At 38.3% G+C, this 21,157-nt stretch overlaps 1 protein-coding gene across 3 annotated transcripts in view; it reads left to right on the top strand.

Annotated features, from left to right (window-relative positions):
• The window catches only part of LOC122813994, a 256,454-nt gene that overhangs the window by 122,102 nt on the left and 113,195 nt on the right, over positions 1-21,157 (top strand). The window contains exon 1 of one of the 3 annotated variants that reach the window (XM_044086570.1): positions 5,854-6,363. The exons of the other annotated variants lie outside the window; for them this stretch is intronic. Within the exon in view, the coding sequence (XP_043942505.1) occupies positions 6,357-6,363 (7 nt within the window). The 5' untranslated portion in view covers positions 5,854-6,356. Of the gene's footprint in view, positions 1-5,853; positions 6,364-21,157 lie in introns of those variants that run through there. 3 annotated transcript variants of the gene reach the window in all.

Genomic DNA, 21,157 nt, shown 5'->3' with positions numbered 1-21,157 from the left:
GCTGGATGCTTTACTGGAAACTTCCAGCTTAAAGGATGGAATGTTAATTAAAATTTATGGGTAGATGGAGCTAGTCATTATGTGACTGATGTAATGTGACGAGTTCATACGTTCTCAGATGGTTTGAGCTGAACCAATAATTCATATTCAAGTATTTCCTCCTGCTTCCAGGAGAGCAACACACAATAGACCCATGGAAAATTTGTGAATATCCATCTCATTGTTGACATTTATTTTAAAAGTAGTAGGGTACTACTCCGACATGTAGTGGAAGTTTATTCTAGGGATGGCAAATGTGTTGGAAAATGAATCTGTCATGCTAACACAATTTATTAATTTGCAGATGTAGATTTGGTTTCTTTACGTTTGTATTTGCTTAAACATTTATTTTTGGAAGGTGTAGCAGATCAAGGAGTGTAAGATCTTTCATGTTTTGAAAGGCCAAACACAAGACACCACAGAGAAGTCTATAACTGACAGAATACAGGGAGAGGGCTGACAGACTGTCAGGCCGACTGTTGGTCATAAGTCAAGTGATCTTTATTAGGAATCTCTGAGGGCCTCTGAACTTTAGTGATGTATTTAAAAAAGTACATGCAAAAGGTAGAGTATATTCAGTAACAGATCTTTCATGAGATAAGAACAAGGGAGTTATGGCATATTTAGATTAGAGAAAATGTCCCTGGAAATGAGTTGGGCCAGACAAAAATATTTCCTATCTATTGTTGAGATGCAAAGGTCAAAAGATAAGAAGTTATGCACAAAGATGCCCAGATTTCTGATGGCAGTCTTCATTTGGAAAGACGTGTCATCTCTGTGGTAGGATCTGGAACTACTTTTTCCCAAGTTTAACTATAATACATTTTTTTTGCATTTAAGTCGAGAACATTATCCTTGTTACTAGCACGGTTTAACTGTTGTTGGAGTACGTTTGCATTAGCAGGTACAATAATAAAAGCACCCAGTTTGTAATCATCTACAAATTCATATAATCATAGGCCAAGGTTATTGGTTTGGAGATCTGAGAAGTAAATGCTGAATAGGAGGTTACCCATTATCTAGCACTATGGGACACTGAACTGTACCTCACTGATTCACTGATTGTACCACAAAGCCTTTAACTGTCAAATGTATCATTCTAGTCAGGGTTATAACTAACCAGCCTAATAAAATTATCCATACCACCAATGTAACCTTTTTTAACTGTCCACTATGTTATGTTATAATCCTTGATGTTAATAACCTGTTTAGTGCATTCATCATTGGTTATGAAGTCCCCTTGCATCTTGCTAGCTCCCTCATCAGATCAGCTAGTCCTGTGAAACTGATAAACAGTTTGTTACCTTTGCTGTCCACCATTTCCTGAATCAGCAATTTCCCCTTTCAGAAAGTAGTCTCTCTGCCATAATTAAATGGCACATGGTCATCCATATGGTTAGCTGACCACACAATTAAAGACTGGGTTAGACTGTGGGCCCCATACAGCCACTCAGTATCCCTCGTCTGATTAGAAGCTATCTATTAAAAGTACACAAAAGCCTGTTAAGCAAGGTTTATGAGGAACACAGAAGCTGTATCTCTAAAAACATATAAATTCTGCAGACAATTTAATTCTGTCAGTAAGCCTGCAAGGGTACAGTCACGTACCTTTTATTGAACCTTGTTATAATGAGTATTCTGTTTGTCATGTCTGCTGTTCGCTTCTCTATAGATACAATGAGTTCTGAAGACTCTGACTGCTTTGTTATTGCAGGGCTTTACTGTACTCTGTTTCCTGGGTCATGACTGTCTGTACTCTTTTGTTTCCTGGGTCATGACTGTAAGGGTTTGGTTTGAAATAATCCATATAACCAGTCAACATTTATTTATTTTATTATTTATTTGCATTTGTTTAACCAGGATAGTCCATTGGGCTCAAGAACCCGTTTTCAATGGAGTCCTGGGGAGAAAAGCTCCACATACATATTTAACAGAGAATGAGGATATACATAGACATTACATGGGGTTCAACATGAGAAAAGTACCAAGTACAGAAGAAATACATATACATTTGATGGGGTAAAACATAGTACAATTTACGTAATAAAATGTGCAGAGAACAGCTGAAACAAGGCAATAAGAGTTACACCAAATTTATAAAAACAAATATTTTTTTTTTTTTTTTTGAGAGAGAGTTAGTGTAGTATACAGGTAGGCCAAGGGTAATGCTGCCTGGTGTTCGTATAGTCAGAGCTGAAAGAGTTACTAGATGAAATAGTAGGTTATGAAGGGTGAGAGCAGGAGCATTGCCATGTGGAGGATAGATAGGAGTGGAGTGATTTTTTGAAGGATGGGAGGCTTGTGATGGTACGAATAGAGGGAGGAAGGGAGTTCCATGAGCGTGCTAGAGAGAAGGACAGGAGGTTTTGTCCAGGAGGGTGGTGGGGTCTATGTATTTCTATGAGGTTTTGATTGTTTGATCTTAGCTGTCTTTGTGTGTGGTGCATTTTAAAGGTAGAAGAGAGTGAGGGGCAGAGGGATGGCTGGAAAATCAGTTTGTGAGCATATGTGAGTTGGGTATATGAGAGGTAGTTGGGTAGTTCTAACCATTTTAGTTTGTGGAGTGGTTCACAGTGGTGTGTAGATGATTTGTTAGAAGTGGCAAATTTGGCAATTTTATTGTAACAAGAGGATAGTTTGGTTTTGAGGGAAGATTGGAGGTTAGTAAGAAGGGGTGCTCCATAGAGAAGGGAGGGTAAGAGAAATGTAGTTGAGAGTGTAATCTTGGTAGCTGGGCTGAGAAAGCGATTATGACGGTAGAGCATTCCAAGTTTTTGGTGTGTTTTTTTTATGTTTTTTAGCAGATGGGAGTGGAATTTAAACTGGTCATCGATTTGGACTCCTAATAGTTTGGTTTCTGATACAAGCTCAAGGGGAATGTTATTATTGCTGTAGATGGAGAATGATTTAAGATTGATGTTAGTATTTTTTGAAGGAGTAAATATCATGAGTTTGGTTTTAGTGGCATTAAGGGCTAGATGGTTGTCTTTCATCCAATTTTCAGTGGTGGAGAAGGCATCCTGGGTAAGCTTTAGTAGAGTTGGTATGGATGAGGCAGTGCAGATGATTGTGGAATCATCTGCATATTGAATAATATTAGCTTGAGGGATAGCGTGGTAAAAGTCATTAATGAAAATATTGAAGAGATATATAACAAAAAGAGACAGGAGAATATGTTGAGACTGTCCTTAGCAGAATAGGTAATTAGGCTCATGACCTGGTCCTGTGATCCAGCTATTCATTTGATTTTATTAATGTTTCCATTACCTTACTGTGCCAGATTATTTCACTTATTATTTCTAAGGCTTCATCACTCTGTGATCTTGTCACAGACCTTACCTTTACATTCACAGCTGGCTTCACATTTTCCTTCTTATTATCGGTTAACTATCAGCTGAAATCTGTGACACATGCTTGCTCTTTCTTGCAGACAGGAAGAACAAGGCTGGATCTTAAACAAGGCGGACCTATGTGCGTTTATATGGGAAAAGCCTTCTGACAATGATATTTGTTGTTGAGGTGGTCACTGTTGACTTTCAGTTAGTCTTTCATCTCTCTTGTTATTAGTTCTGCATACTTGTCATAACAATTTTGAGACTGTTACGACAACAGGGAGAGTACTGTGTTGTTGAACAAAACAAATGACCTTCTTTTTTTGCATGTTTTGGCTTGCCTTATTTCATCATCAAATGCATTTTCCAAACACTTCCACTGTTTTCTGCAGCCAAGCATAGGGTGTCCATCCACTCCTCCTCTTTTTTCTCCCTCTTTCTGTCTCTCCACTGAACTCTTCCCCTCATAGCGGAAGAGTCTGAAATTTAATTTACTTTCCATTCATCTCTCAAGGCACTATAATACACCATGGTCTAAGCTGTTTAATTGGTAGTTTATGTATTAACAGGTGAGCACACCCAAGAACACAGTTTGATGGTGTGACTTACTCAGAGTCATACAGTTTGCAAGTGGAGAATGTGGGACTCAAACCCACACTGCCTTTTGTGCTTTAACGTGTTTTTGGAGAAGCCCTGAAAATGTCTGTAATTCTGCGGTATCATGACAAGAAAGGTACTTTTTTATGGTCTGTCAGGCTGTATGTACTAAATGTAGCCCTTTTTATACATCTGACATATGGTCACGGGTATTAACTTAACATTTTATTACAGTAACTGTTCTAAGGAGTGAAAATAGTGACATATTGTGTTTACTGCCATAAGTTGTAATCAGAAGCAAGCTCAATGGTGCCTGAAGCCAACAAGACTCATGTATTAAATAACGCCCCCCTTACTTTCCTATTACAAATTTGAAGCCTGTCTTACAATCTTCTGCTCTTTGTGTGTTTTGTTTTGGGTAAAACTTGAGACCCTGGTGTGTCACAACAATCCCAGTCACTCAGCACCTCAACAGCGCACACAGTGGCAGAGCTAGAGGTCTGCTACTTATCAACATTTCCAGCTAATTTGGTAATTAAGACGTGTCAGTTTTAGAAGTCACTTCATCTGGGTGGGGGGGGGGGGGGGGTTGTTATTTGTGTTTCTATATCTGGAATCAAGCAATGCTGACTATAATTATGGCACCTCGTTGCTGCTGAATTTTGCCAAGAAGGGATACAGCTAAAACAACACTCTTGGTCCTCTGTCTTCTTTAATGTTTCTATAAGTAACATCTTAGAGGTTTTACTGATGACATAAAGGGCTGAAATAGTGCAGATGATGAAGCTAACAGTGTAAGGGATTTGGGAAGGTTCAAAAGCTGAACAAAGACAGGGCAACTCAGATTTAGTATGAAGAAGCAGAAAGTTTTGTGCATGGGAAATAACTCATGGGAAGTATAATGCAGAGACTTAAATGCTATTGTTAATAAATGATGGAAGGGATTTTGAGATGGTAGGGCTAAAGGTTAGAGGAATGTCAGACTGTATAGAGAGATAGGAAGATAAGCAGTAATGAAAACTTAGCATGGCAAGATTTAGAGCCTGTAGATCTGTGTTTGATTCCTTTGGTTTCCATTGCTATACTTTGCAGCACTGAACAAGTCACTTAATCATGGCAGTGTTCTGAAATTGCCACCAAAATGAGGCATTTGGCTCATGTAAGTTAAATGAATAAAAATAAGGAAGCTATTCTGCTCTACAGAACAGTGGCAAGCACATACCCTGAATATTTTGTCATCGAGATCACATTCATGGAGGAATATTAATAGGTAAGAATAAATCCAGCGCTCAGATATCACATGGGGTAAGACAGAAATGTATTCAGCACAGCAAGTTATGATCTAAGTTTTAATTATTCTTAGAGGAAACTTTTCAGAGAAATAAAATTAATAAAACAAGAGATATATGAACTGAAACTTGATTAGAAATTTAAGAAGGAATATAAAACAAATTTCTACATAGAAAGAGGCAGACATAGTGAGACAAACACAACAACACACTTGTGGATACATGAAATGTGCCAATACCAAAAGAGGCCGTTATGAAAATAATAAACAAATTCAAGATTAGAGTGAAGTGTAAAACTGTTCTTCTGACTGGCAGAAGATGTAAATAAGATATGAATTAAGTAAAAGCAGTTTATTTTTGTTAAATATGGTTATGCAAAGAACAGAGTGAACCAAATGATTCTCGCTTTCCAGTTTATTCTGTCTCTCTCCTGCTTAACAGTGTGTGCAGGAAAAAAGAAGACCATAAAATGTGGAAAATGCCAGTAGATGTGGAACACTAAAAATAACAGTGAGTCTGTCCCTTTAAATGTTTCAGTGATCTAAACATTCATCTTATCATGAGCTGGCAAGCGCCTGTACTGCTGAAATCATTTTATTTATTTGTTTAACATGTGTTAACCAGGAATTCACTGAAGAAAGGATTTGCTTTACTGTCACCCTCGGAGAGGATGGTCTTTAGCAGAAAGTAGATTTGACAGCAGACAGCAGAGTATATGTGCCTCAAAAGGAAGAGACAGAGAGAGAAAAGAGAGAGAGACTAGAGACAGAGAGAAAGAGAGAAATGAATCAGCTGAGAATGAATGCTACATGCCGGCTAAGATGACTGTGTAATAGACAACACGTCAGTCAGACTGGTGTGGCAACATACCATACAGTGGAAGCTGCATATCACAACTGGTTTCACTGTAGCCCTAAACAGACTCACCACAACACACAAATCTGAGAGCAGTGTGAGATTCCTGTTTGTAATTCTCTGCAGGACAGATAGTAAACTTTAAGAACTGTATGGAAAAAAACGGGAAATAACCAAAGAGTTAAACTGCACACCGTGAGAGATCTTCAGCAACTGTTTCTTTTTTTTTAATTACATCTCTGGGATGGCAGGTATGTGAAATTAATACATAAATAAATGTAAACAGGGTGTGTGTGTGTATGAATGAAAGTCTGGATGGATGATTCAGTTTTGTTTAAATTAGCTGTGTTACACTTACTGTCTGTCCAGTCATTAACTGTTACTACCTATTCCAAAGAGTAAGTCATTCTTCTTTGTGAATGCCACAACAATTTGTCGGGGGATAGCTTACAGCAGGCTAGGCAGCCTAGTTTTAAAAAGTGTTCTGAGGTTACCTGTGGATAAATGTCGCTTCTGTTGCAGAAGAGGGGAGCTTTAGACTGCAGTTGTAATTGTCTTCTTACAGGTGAAAACTCAGATTGCTTGGGAGAGGTTATCTTAGGAGCCATGGATCATTAGTTTTTCCACACAAATGTTATCTCATTGGAAAATATGATTTTTGACTGTAATAACTGTTCGCTGAAATAAAAAAAGGTGCAGTAAAGTGGCAGAACATTTTGTATAGAGGATTTGAATGACATGGGATAGTGCTCACTGAGCTCTTAAATCAATAACCTGAGAGACAGACTGTGTCCATGAGATGCACACTGTGTCTCTGCCCAGGGACAGCATGCTGTTTGTTTATCTGACTTTTCAGTGATCCATCCTGGTTACAACAACATCATGAGTCATTTCACTTTCACTACGTAAAACTTTTCCCCATTAAGCCATTTCATGCCTCTCTGAAGTTATCTCATTACCATATTGATTTTAATGATTTTTTTTAAGAAAAATAAAAGAAGTGTATGAGAATGAACAAAGCATTTTGGTAACTATTGATGTTAAAGCCCTATACACTATATTACCATACATGTACTGTACTGAAGCAGCTACAGAGGCTTATAGCAGAAATAACAATGCTACACAAGGGCAAACTGAACACTTGGGAAAGCTTATAAACTTGGTGTTGAGTTAAAATGTTTTCAGTTTCAATTACAAACAGATGAGGGGGATAGCCATGGGTGCGGATATGGCCCTTAGCCTGGCCAATCTAGCCTTAGGCAAGTGGGAGGAGGAATTTGTACTGCAAAGTGAATACCGGAGTTTTATGACCAGCTACCTTTTTTTTCTTGACAATGTATTCATAGTCTGGCAAGGTGAGAAATCTAAACTCACTGAGTGTATCCATTACATCAATAACTGCACCTTCTTCCTGAAATTTAACACTTCCATCAGCTCGGAGTCACTGCAGTTTCTTGATATGCCTGTCAGTATTGATAAAGACAGAGGAAATTTAATTAGTAATTTGTACAGGAAACCAACACGAGTGAACTACTTACTCCACAGAGATGGTATGCATCTAGTAAACACTAATCACAAAGAAATAAAATCACATAGCTACAGATTAGCACGCATTACCATACATTTAGCCCGTTTTCTCAAAAATATGAATGATGTTGAAAATGATTTTTTCACCAGAGGATAAGCAAACATATTAGGTGCAGCAGATAGCATTGTCACCTCAAAGCAAAAGGTTCTACGGTTCAATTCCCAGCTGGTGCTTTCTGTGTGGAGTCTGCATGTCCTTCCAGCAGTTGTGTGGGTTTCCTCTGGGTGCTCCAGTTTCCTCCCACATTCCAAAGACATGCAATAGGTGAACTAGACACTCTAAATCGCCCGTAGGTGTGAATGTGTGTGCAAGTGAGTGGTATGGATGAACTACCGCAGCAGGGCTAGTCACCCAGTGGTGTAAACCTTAGCTCAAGATGATTGTCATTGTTGAAGTGACACCCGGACCTCATATGCAAAATGAGAAAAAGGGCCTGAGGATGGATGGGTGGATGTTACATATGATCCTGGATCCCATTAACGATTATAAATTAAGAGTGACTCTGTGTGGATTAGACCTTTTGGTAGAATTATACAGCAAGGACACCCTAACCCAAAAGAAAGGAAAAGTAAGGACAGACGCATACTAACTTAAAACTGGGTTTCAGTACAATTAAAGCCATTATTAAGGAGAACTGGGCTATCCCGACTGACAATCAGCAGCTTGTAAGGGGTTTAGGAGATCCCCGTACGTTTGTATATAACAAGAGCAGAAGTGTACGTAGCTACATGGAAAAGAAAATAAGGAACCCCAGGATGGCATGAGCACTAAAATCTGTGGCCACCGAACTGCACTTTCTGTGAGTACGTGATGGAGTGCGACTCATTTGAATGCCCATATCTTAAAAAGATGGTGAAATCTTCAGCAGGTGGTAACTGCAATGCTGAAAAGTTTTAAATAGGGCCATGTGTAATGACTCCCTGTATTTTATGTGGATAAGACTATGAATAAACTGAAAAGGAGGAGCTCATGTCACCCTTCTGACAACATATGTAAATGCCAGAGGAATGCCTTATCCAAACATTTATTAGAACACCCTAGACATTCTGGTTTTAAATTTATAATTCTGAACTGTGTAGAGATGGATAAGCTTGAAGGGGACATCAGTGGTATGGTAAAGAAAAAAACTATGCTGGCAGTTGAAATTAAATGCAAGCAGAAAACCAGGACTTAACTACTATTACTCTGAGAGTGTGTTGAATTTACGTAAGCTGCCACACAATCTGTAAAGGTTTTTTAGGCAATTTTTTGAGGAATATTTTTATGTATTAAAATATTTAAATAATTTTTAATTTAGCATTACTTATACAATTTGGCTGTACGTGCTAACTCTGTTAACATATCCCTTCTACAACTTCTCTGTAAGTAGTTACATTCCTAGCTGCAACTCTCACCATGGAAGTATTACTAACTATGCACTACTTTGCCTAAGTGATTCGCCCTGCTTAATTTCCTAACTAATGTTATGTTCTGCCACATATATAAATTCAACCATATATTTGTCTATATTCAAGTGACTATAGCCGCGGTGGTACAGCGGTAGTGTTGTTGCCTCATAGCAAGAGGTTCTCCTGTTCGATTCTCGGCTGGAGTGCCTTCTGTGTGGAGTCTGCATGTCCTCCCTGCGGTTGAGTGGCCTCCAAAAGACATGTGTGAATGGGCATACCTTCGCTGAAGGTTGGGCGTTGGGCTGGCAACTCGGCACCATAAAAAGTGACTGCCAATCATTAGTGGACTGGAGTTCTGCTGTGGCGACCCCTAACCGGGAAAAGCCAAAAAGACAAACAACATTTGTCTATATTCAAGTGTTTAAAGCCTTGTTCTGTTTGATACTAAGTATATATTTTTATTTTTACATTTTTATCCTGTAAATATGTTAACACTCATTTTTTTTGTCAATTTTGTTTATAATTTCTATTACTTATTGTGATACTTTGTATGTAAAGCTTAGAATGGAGCTTTTCTCCCCAGGCATCCGCTGAAAATGGTCACTGTCCCAGTTGGACGATCCCGGTAAACAAATGTAAAATAAAATAAATAAATAATAAAACTGATGTGTAGAATGTGTGTGTGTGTGTGTGTATATATATATATATATATATATATATATATATATATATATATATAAAAGTTTAATTACTTTAACCTCAAATTTGCTTTGATTAAATTTTTTGCATCATACCAGAGATTTAAAGGGTAAACTCAAACACACATTTTTTTATGCCACTATTACCATTGAGTATTACCATGAAGTATTGGTATTATTCCCCCATTTACCATACTGGTGGATGCGCATGCATACTCATACACAGACCTGTACACTTTTATAGGTTACTAGTTGACGTTGTTGTACAACAGTACTCTCTCGGATGCGCAGTAGCAAGTCCCTCCTAAACTCCACCCACCACTCAATACCAGGTGATCTGTGCAAATCTTGAATGAATATTCATGGTGATGTCTTCACCAGCATGATGAATATTCATTGGGAATTCGGCACATTCGCTCGTGGGGGAACTAAGAAGCAGCAAAGTAAAATGTATGCTATTTATTTAAGTAGTAAGTATACTACCATAAAATATTTATTTAAAATGAAACGGTTGGAAACCAGTCCATTTTCTAGTAACTCTGCTTAAGTTTGCACATCTTTGGGCAGTCTGATGATTAACAGTCATGAAGGGGTATGTCAGTATTGATGGAAAAAATATCCGTGTCCTGAAGCTTGTGAAATAAATCGCTGCATGCATGAGTATGAAATCGATATATATATATATATATATATATATATATATATATATATATATATATATAAAATTTAAGTATGTAAAGTGTTATCATGCAACACAGCAGTATAGTGTAAACTAAAATGGCCATTTGTACACAGGAAACATGCACAGTTTGCTCCCTCCCCCGTGTTAACAAACTGATAATTGCAATGTAGTCCTCCAATTCTTTCCTCAAGAATCATGTACAAAGGCCAAACATCAGGAACAAGATTTAATTATTGTAGTTCACTTAATGCTTAGCAATTGCATTAGCCTTTGGTTTTCTGAACAATGGTGTAAACATGTAATTTCTAGAGTTATTGACTGACTAATCCTCTAATTTGCTAGAAAATAAAGCATTTTCCAAAAGGGGGGGCAGAACATTAAGGGGAAATAAAGATAGTTTTGCAAAATTGGGGGTGGTTGAGCTATGAGTCGCAGTCACTTTATTAAGGTATGATATGCACTGACATTTTCAATCCGATCGTTCAACACGTGGCAAACCTGATGCATTGACTTGTTTGTATATGGAGTTTTTGAGACTCAAAAACTAAAGCTGTACCTTGTAATGAGGTATAGCTGAGAAGTATGCCTTGCATAGCTACAACAAAATGTTCCACAATATTGCACATTGAAGTTGTTACACATTTAAGATTCATTGCCCTAAGGCAAAGGGAAATGTCTTACCACCTGCAGCATTTAATTCTGTCTCAGGAACATTCACAAATCACATGTACAGGGGGGATTTCTATACGTTATCAATCAACAACCAATGTATGCATGATGTCACTGTCAAATCTGCATGGCAGTCAATCATGCAGTATTTGCATATGACATCAGGGCCATTTGGCATATCAATCACATAAGCCACACCGACTTACTGGCAGTCCGACCCAAGGGGTACTATTCTACAACAATGCCTACTAGTTTACTTCATCCACTGTTTTCTGTATTTTTTGTGGGTTTTTTTCTACTAGTTTTCATTGTATAAACATGTTTTTGGGGCTGTAAACATGAAAACTGTCATGACATTTTTTTTCTTGCAAAGCACTGACGTTTTTTTCTGAGCTGTTAATAAGTTAGTTTTTATGCACACTAATACACATGAATGGATATTTACTAGATATTATTAGACAGATGTATTTTTATATTTTAGTGATTTAGTTTGATTATGTTTACGGTTAGATAGCTATATGTTTTTTCTTGATTTTAGTTCTTGTCACAGTCCTGATGAAGGATTTATTGCATTAGTTAGCTGAAAGTGATTATAGTAAAAAGTCTTTTTACGTATATCTTTTTATGCATATGTTATGCTTTTCTTAATACATGATCTTGGACTACGGGTTGCAAATAGGTAGTGTTATCCTTAATTTTAGGATTTAGTGTGATCTAATCAGTAGTAGTGTGTGGGGTGGGTATTTGCTGTTATTAAAAGCACTTTAACAGCCCTGTTTATATTATTATATAGGCTGCTTTAAAATTAAACAATATGTATATTTTCCACACCTACTTCTAAGTATATAAAAGCTGATATGTTTAACATTGTTAAAATAGTTCTGATTTTTTGTTACTGAGGATCACTTCTCTGTGACGAGTAAAGGCTTGTTGCTTTGGAACACTACATGGGTTTCATGATTTTTGGAAATTGTTGGAAATTATTGAGACTGAGCTCATGAACAAAGTTTTAAGACCACTAGTTTCTCTGTTTTTTTATTTTTTATTTTTTCCTCAACACTCCTGGTGGTGATATTGGAACTAGACACATTCCTCTGCTTGTTAATTTTTATTTTTTATCATTTTAATAATGTTTGATACATCTGGATACATGTTTACTGTTTTAACAAATGACAAAATTAATTTTTAAATACTACTGGTGAGATGAATAAAAATGGGAAGGGGGTATTAAGCAAAAGAGTCTGACAATCCTAGAAAGTGAATTTGAAGGGACACTTCATTTTTTTCCTTATATTGATCTTAGGAATAAAGGAAAATATGATATACAGAGATGGCTGACTTTATAGTTTAAGTTCCTGAAATAAAATTCAAAGAATCAAGTGACCCAATGAGAATTAAAACAGTTTCAGGGCTATAAATGACAAATCAGTGGGTCTCTGACAGAATATATGTCAGGAAAGTTGGTGGGTCTGTAGCAGGACTGATAGATGTATGGAGCCTGGCAGAAATGAGGGTCTGCAGTGGGTATGGCAAATGCATGGGGCTCATTAGAACTGAAGGACTACAGCAGGGGTGACAGATGTATGGGACCCAGTCGAACTGATAGTCTGTAGCAGGGCTGGCAGATATATTGGGCCCTGCCAGAATCAATTTGTGCAGTCTGGTGGTGCATTACAGAGTGTTAAGCATATGATGTACTAAACCTGTATCCTGCTTCCCTGTTTCTGAATCCTTCATTCTCTGCATCTGTACATGACAACTCTGAGAAAATCACTGTATAACCTTAGAGAAGGAGCATATCTACCTAGGGAGAGCCTTACCTGATTAACAAATGACTAAATAAATTAAAATAGAATCTAGGCCTCAACAGTGGGGTTAAATGACTTGTAGGACCCTCCAATATGATTGGCAAAATTAGAGTTCAAATAAGACGTAAAGTGAAAAATGTAGACTCCATTTCTCAGCTAGTTTTTTTATTTTGGAACACACACACACACACACACACACACACACATAAACATATACTCAATGTATACACAACTCAATACATGTACGCATAAAAGATTAATTTTGTATGTATGTTTGTGTGTGTGTGTGTGTGTGTGTGTGTGTGTGTGTGTGTGTGTGTGTGTGTGTGTTCATTAAAAACGTCTGTAGGAATTCACAATTCATAATATGTTTGGATTATAATAGAGACGGATGTCAGACCTTGGGCCTGACCTTTTCAGGAGTCAGAATTGTTTATGGGAGGACCATGGCTGTTACTAGTACTGTTCTACCGCCGTTAGAAAAAGCTTAGCTATAAAGAGAAAACCGCCATGCAGCCGGCTAGTTTTTTTTGTTGTTGTTGCAGAAGTGAGTGGTCAATTTCCTAGCTCCATGCATTTTGTTGGTCTATTTATCCATGCCTAGATACATGCAGTTGTCTTTCTGAAGAAAAATAGATACATCACTCTGTGAATCAATACTAGTTTTAAGTATTTGCTAAAATTTTCTTAGTGAGTTGTTTTCTTCTCACAATGTCCCCAAGGAAATCAATAAGCAAGTATTCTTCTGGATATCGAACATCCCAAAGGACTAGCTTTTTTAACTGTTTATTTTATCTGCAGCAAGGGCATGCTTCTTCTAACTCTAGGCACTGTGCCACATTTAACAGTAAGTCTTTAGCTAAGAGTGGTTGAAATGTGAACAAGCTTTTGTCGAGCATATTAAATACTGACTTTAATAACCACCTCTTCAACTCTTTCTATGTCTTCTCTGCTTATCTGCCTCCTAAATATAAAAAGAAATGTGGAGAGAATTTGAGACAAATATATATGAGATGGTGGGTTCTACTGGTACCCCACAGGGGCAGATAATGTTGGCTTAGAGGCCCAAGCCTGATACATTGAATAGGGTTATTCATCCTTCGGTAGCTAATTCAGAGACTGTTTCTCCCACTCTTCAGTACATTAGGTTCTTGAAGCCCTCTGCTTGTCCTATCACTCCACTGCTAGAACAGCAGAATCTGAGCAGACTGCTTCGCTATTCAAAATGGTGGTAAAATGTCACAAGATGGGCTAACTTTGTTTTTAAAGAGGCCTTTTCACATCAGGAACATTACTGGTTTGACATCCATGCTAGGACAATCTTGTTTCAGCCTTCTAGCAAGTATATGGATTTGGAACCTTGTCTTTCCCACTGCCTTAAAAAAATTCTGTACTGCTATGGTAAAGATGTCCAGGAAATAGATGTTTGTGGAAAACACCCAGTCAAGTGCCAACATTTTGTTACAAGGAGTTCAAAGGTTTACTACTACATAAGTAGTCATTTGGACCATTGAGGATTCAATTGCTTCATCACTCCCCAAACTCTCTAGTTCAGGAGTTCTAAAAGTAAATAGAGTTTCCCACTGTTCTTGCTCAGATGATAAGGAGGAAGAGCAAGTTTTCAAATATTTCTGGAGCGGAGTCACTCCTAACTGCTATAGACAAAGATTTAGGTAACGATTACACCTTCTGTTCTGGTTGTTGGGATGGATTTAGATAATGATTACATGTTCATTTCTGGTTGTTGGGGTGGATTTAGGTAATGAATACATGTTCATTTCTGGTTGTTGGGGTGGATTTAGGTAATGAATACACCTTCAGTTCTGGTTCTTGGGATGGATTTGGGTAATGAATACATGTTCAGTTCTGGTTCTTGGGATGGATTTAGGTAATGAATACATGTTCAGTTCTGGTTGTTGGGATGGATTTAGGTAATGAATGCATCTTCAGTTCTGGTTGTTGGGATGGATTTAGGTAATGAATACATGTTCAGTTCTGGTTCTTGGGATGGATTTAGGTAATGAATGCACTTTCAGTTCTGGTTGTTGGGATGGATTTAGGTAATGATTACACCTTCTGTTCTGGTTCTTGGAAGGGATTTAGATAGTGATTACACCTTGTGTTGTGGTTGTTGGGATGGATTTAGGTAATGATTACACCTTCTGTTCTGGTTCTTGGAAGGGATTTAGATAGTGATTACACCTTGTGTTGTGGTTGTTGGGATGGATTTAGGTAATGATTACACCTTCTGTTCTGGTTCTTGGAAGGGATTTAGATAGTGATTACACCTTGTGTTGTGGTTGTTGGGATGGATTTAGGTAATGATTACGCCTTCTGTTCTGGTTCTTGGAAGGGATTTAGATAGTGATTACACCTTGTGTTGTGGTTGTTGGGATGGATTTAGGTAATGATTACACCTTCTGTTCTGGTTCTTGGAAGGGATTTAGATAGTGATTACACCTTGTGTTGTGGTTGTTGGGATGGATTTAGGTAATGATTACACGTTCTGTTCTGGTTCTTGGGATATAGGTAATGATTACACCCTCTGTTCTGGTTCTTGGGAGGGGTAATGATTACACCTTCTGTTCTTTTTTTTGGGAGGGATTTAGGTAATTTATTTATTTATTTGTTTATTTATTTTAGATTTGTTAACCCGGGGGGGGGGGGTCTGAATGGGCCAAAGCCCTTTTTCAGCAGAGGCACAGGGAGAAAAGCTCCACAAGAAAGATAATTACAGATAACATTTAGATGTTTAAACAGCAATATAGTATATACATATTTACAATAGACATATGTTTATAGTGGTAAGAAGACAACACAATACAGGGTATGAAAAAAATTAAATAATAAGAATAATTAAATTAATTCCATGGTATCCGGTTAAGGTTTGAAATACAAACCAGTATATACATAGTACATTAGATTATTTTTTGCAGTAGTATGAATATAGCCTATTAGAGGAAAGTAAAACTTTATTAGTAATGTAAATCATTACATAGTTTCATGAATAACCATTTGTATTAAAACAGTGGTAGTACTAATGTCTTGGTTTAATAGTGGTAAATTATATATTACTTGATGGGGTCAGTATATGTGAGTGTGAGTGGAAATTTAATAGAGTAAAATGGGCATAGGATATGTGCCTTGTCTGATTGCTCTAGCCTGGGGAGCAGTCATAGCATAGCCTGTTCCTTGTCAGATTGATCTAGCCTGGGGAGCAGTCATAGCACAGCCAACTTTGTTTCAGATGTTCCCTGATGAGATTTTTAAAGGAGGCTTTAGAGGATGTGTTTTGTATGCTAATGGAGAGGGTGTTCCATTTTTGGCCACTGTATTACTATAAAGTGAGTCTCCAAAGCTATTATTGCTGTTGGTGACTTCTAGTACTAGTTTCCTTGATGAACGAAGAGGCCTTGTGGCTGAATGCTGCTGTACTAGGTTTTTGAGGGCATGACACTTATTGGAGAAGTAATGGATAGAATGACAGAGACAGAGTTGATTATAAGATAGTAGGTTTGGCAGCTCAAGCCAGCAATGGTAGCTCTAGTATTGTTGGTGAGAAATGGTTTAATGCAGTAGAGCGATCCCAGTCTGGCATGTACTTTTTTATAGTCATGTTGAGATGAGTATCAAATTTTAGGTGGCAGTCTGTGGTTATTCCTAGTAGCTTAGCATGTGCTACTGGAGTGATTGGAGTAGAGTTTGTAGAGTAGATGGTGAACTGACTGCTGTTGAAGTTTTTGTTAGAGCTAGTTATAATCAAGCTGTGTTTTCTTAGGATTGAGTATCAGTTGGGCTTTGGTAAGGTAATTTTCTACATCAGAGAATGCTGGAGGGTGAAAATACTTTGTGCAGCACATATTAAGGTAGTATCATCTGCATACTGGATGATAGATGCATGCTGTGTGGAGGTATGGAGGTTGTTTGTGAAAATAGTGAAAATTAGTGGCCCTAAGATAGACCTCTGTGGGACTCCTGTAGTTATGGGTAACAGAGGTGAGAGAGAATTTTCCCATTTCACAGCCTGGTACCTGTCAGTTAAATAGATATGGGACCAGGTTAGTGTGGCCTTTGATAGGTTATATTGGTTTAATTTATTTAGTAGGATTTGGTGGGATACTGTGTCAAATGCTGTGGACATATCCAAAAAGAGAGTTGACACTTGCAGGCCTTTATTTTTGAGTTGATTTATTGTGTTAGTGAAGCAGAGGAGGGCTGTAGTGGTGCTATGATTGGGTCTGAAACCATGTTGAGTAGGGGACAGGATGTTACTGTCTGGGAGGTGTTTTAGCACTTGGGTGTAAATGTATTTCGAACATTTTGGCCAGGGGGGAAGAGTATTGCAATGGGTCTATAGTTATTAAGTTCAGTGGAAGTTCCCCCTTTATGTATGAGAGTAACATGAGATATTTTCCAGAGTTTGGGAATGTAGTTTTCAGTAATAGATCTATTTATGAGAATGGAGATTGGGAGTGCAATGGCATCTGCTGTGACTTTTAAGAAGTAGCTAGGGAGTAGGTCAGCTGCAGTTGCCGTGGTTTTTAGTTTGGAGAGCATCCTTTTGATAGAGCTGGTGGGCACTGTTTTGAGGGTAAAGCATGTATCTGTATTATTTTTGGTGTGAGGGATAGTGAGGTTGGAATTGTTCTGTGATACTAGGGATAGAATTGAGTTCACTGAGTGGGAGTTGAATTGTGTTTCAATGGGAAATTTAGTATTAGGGGTAGCTGTTTGGGTGGGTTTTAGCAACTGTTTAACATTTTTCCAGAATTTTTGGGGATTGTGTTGATGTTTAGTTTGCAGGGTAGTATAATAAGATTTTTTGTCCTGCCTGGTTTTGCATTGGCTTGTTCTGTTACATATAAGGTATATTAGGTTGTGGTCGCTTAAGCTATCTGGGAGACTGCCTGTGTGGGGGTACAATGTGGGGTTATTGGTTAGGGCCCAGTCTAGGATTGATTCCCTTTTAGAAGTTTTATCACATCTAGTGGGAGTTTGGACTAGCTGCTGGTAGCCATGGAGTTAATAGATTACTTGGTGTTTCAGATATACAAGTGAACCAGTCTAGGTTGAAATCACCCAGAATGAGGGATTCTTGTGAGCATGTGGTAGAGCACCAGTATAAGAAGTCTTCAGGGCTAGCAAGTGTATTACCAGGTGGGATATAGATAACAATGATGCTGATGGATTTTTTTGTGGTTTAGTTGGAGTTGTGAGAGAACTATGTCCGAGGGTAGGAGCTGGGGATGTTGAGTAGATTTAAGTTGGACTTATGCAGTATTGCAGTTCCACCTCCTTTTTGAAAGGGTCTCTTTTGCCTAATGATGTTATAGCTGGCTGGGAGAACGTCTGAGTCTGGTATGTGTTTATTTAGCCATGTTTCTGTTATAGCAACTATATCTGGACAGTACTGTGCTATTGTGGCTTGGAATTCAGGTATTTTATTTCTGATGCTTCTAATATTGATATTTAGTATTAAGAGATAGTTATTTTTGCCATTATTGGTTATTTGCCCTGGGATGAGGGAAATGGAGGCAGACTGTTTTGATGATTGTACTGAAGTGGTTTGTGTTGGATAGGTTGGATTTGGGCTTGGGTTGGGGTGGATGTCCACACTTATGGTAAGCCTGGTATTGAAACTGTAGAACAGATACTTGCATTTGGAGATAACTATGAGAAGGTGTTGTGTTTTTTTTTTTGGAGTAGGGATGGATGCATATGTATTTTGATTTGAATTGATCAGTTGTATTGTTCCTGAAAAGTTGTGACAGATATAATTGTAATGTGAGGTGTGTGTACATAGTATTGTGTTGGGCTACTAAGGTTAGTAATACTGAGAGACTGATAACTTGAGGAGTTATATAAAATTATGAGAAGGTAGATTAGACCTAGTTGCATGATAGCCATGGTTATGTAAGGGAGAGGTGGTTCTAGGTGGAGGTGTGACTATGAAATGTATGGATGAAGTATATGTGAATGAATGAGAAGTGTGGGGTGATGTAATTGGTTGAGGGAGTGTGAGTGGTGGCGATGTTATGGGGTGGAGCAGTGGGTATGTGATGTGAGTGGTGGAGATGGTGTGAGGGTGGAGCTATAGGTGTGGTTGGGATATTATAAATCTAGCAGTAGTGGGGTGGGTGGGAAATGGGGCCAGGGTAGGGGAGCGGAGAGAGCTTGAGCGTAGTGAGGACAAATGGAGAGGGTAAGTCCGACACCCACAGTCAACTTAAATAAGTTACCAGCCACCCTTTGATTCAGAGATAAATCCAGTTAATGTTAACCCTTATCTATAAGATTAACCTTGATACAGAGTAAGACAATTATTGAGAGCACAACTGACTAGCTGAAAATATGAGAAATACAATATCCATGGGGGGTAGGGTGCCATTAGAAGGGAGAGAAAAGTAAGCAGCTGATACTTAGGCATTGATCTCTAAAGTTTACAATGCAGTTTGGAAACAGAAGAGCTGTGTATTTAGATCTAATAAAAAATAGCCCATCTTCAGTAAAAATAGGACTTAATGCTGTAGGCATTAGGTTCCGTCTGCCGATGAAACTTTCCCAGGTTGCCAGAGTCCCCTTTCCAATCTTGCATTTAGCAGACCTCTTTCAGTGGTTCTTTCAAATTTAAATGAGAAGAACAGAAAGCCTCATAATGTTATAAATATGTTATTTACTTTATCTAGTCTTCCTTTATCCCTTCTCTTGAGAGTGAAAGCCTGTTTTCAGGATCAGCTACTCCAAACACCAGCCTTCTGTATATCTTTCTTGCCTACCCTGTATGTTCCCCATATCAGGCCTATAGGTGATTCCTCCAAGGTATCCCTGTTATGTAACACAGTACTGTGCCCTTTGTTCATGCCTTTTTAGTACATTTAGCAGGCTGCTCTTTTGCTATCTGTCCCTCTTCAACTTTAGATTCTGAATCATTTCTTGAGTCTCCTAGAGGATAGAAGACTTATGGGAGACAGAACCAACTGTTAAAAGGCATGAGAAGTGCCTACACAAATCTAAGTATACTGAGTCAGAAATATATCCTTCAACAGAAAAATATAGATTATGAAGAAGGAGTTAACTGCTCCTTTACACTCAGGATAATCCCATATTTGGGGAGTTCCTTTAAATTATGCAGAAGGGAATTGGAGGCTGACCCCATGATTCTCTTTCTATCAAAGAATACTGCAAAAAAAGTGCTCCATTTTACCTGATAGTCCCCCGGGTGGATTTTTTCCTTGATGGATATTCTTCAGAATACCACCAGAGTAGCTTGATAAACCCTTGAAAAAATTGTCACCTTGTTCTGACAAGCAGAATAAGAGTTGCACCCTTTTAGGGAGATGTTTGATTTAGACACAGCTTCCTAAGCCAGATGTTAACATGTCATCAGCAGACTTTTTGGGGACATGCTTAACAGAATCCAGTTGTCTGTCCTCCAGGCAAAGATTCTGAAGCCATAGACAGATTTGGAAATGGGAATATTTGTGTCCAACACCCTGTCCATATAGACACTTAATTACATGACCTGTATATGTTTCAGAGAGGTATGTCAGATGAACTGCAACATGTGGAGTTTCTGACTGGTTTACTGAAAGAGTAGAAAAGGAACCACAGAACTCCTTGTCTAGCCTTAGAAGCCTTATGGCCCATTTGGCATAAAGTGCCATAGAAAAGTATGTTACAGCAGTAGGAGGGTCTATATCACGTCTGCGAAAACCCCTTCAGCGAATGGCTCTTTACCAAATGATAACCAGCAAAATATAACTCCCACAAACGTCCATTTCAACTAAGTTTTTCCTAGGGGAAAAAACACTTGGCCATCATCGGGAATTTGCCCTTTTTCCCACTGTAGTGGGATCTTGAAGTTGATATATTTAGTTGGGGGGTGGGGGGAAAACAGTCATTTACTAGGTTGCAGGGGAGACAGCATCTAATGTTGTGGATGTTATGTTTCAGCTTTCATGGCATACCTTTACCAGGTTGCAGGGGAGACAGCATCTGATGCTGTGGATGTTATGTTTTAGCTTTCATGGCATACCTTTACCAGGTTGCAGGGGAGACAGCATCTGATGTTGTGGATGTTGTGTTTCAGCATTCATGGCACAGCTTTTCCAGGTGGTAGGGGAGACAGTATCTGATGTTGTGGATGTTGTGTTTCAGCTTTCATGGCACACCTTTTCCAGGATGCAGGGGAGACAGCATCTGATGTTGTGGA

The sequence above is a fragment of the Protopterus annectens genome, chromosome 10.part0, assembly GCF_019279795.1.
Source record: "Protopterus annectens isolate FY-2018-M chromosome 10.part0, PAN1.0, whole genome shotgun sequence".
Lineage (NCBI taxonomy): Eukaryota > Metazoa > Chordata > Ceratodontiformes > Protopteridae > Protopterus > Protopterus annectens.
The sequence above is the reverse complement of the archived record's forward strand: the minus strand, read 5'-3'. Positions and strand labels throughout refer to the sequence as shown.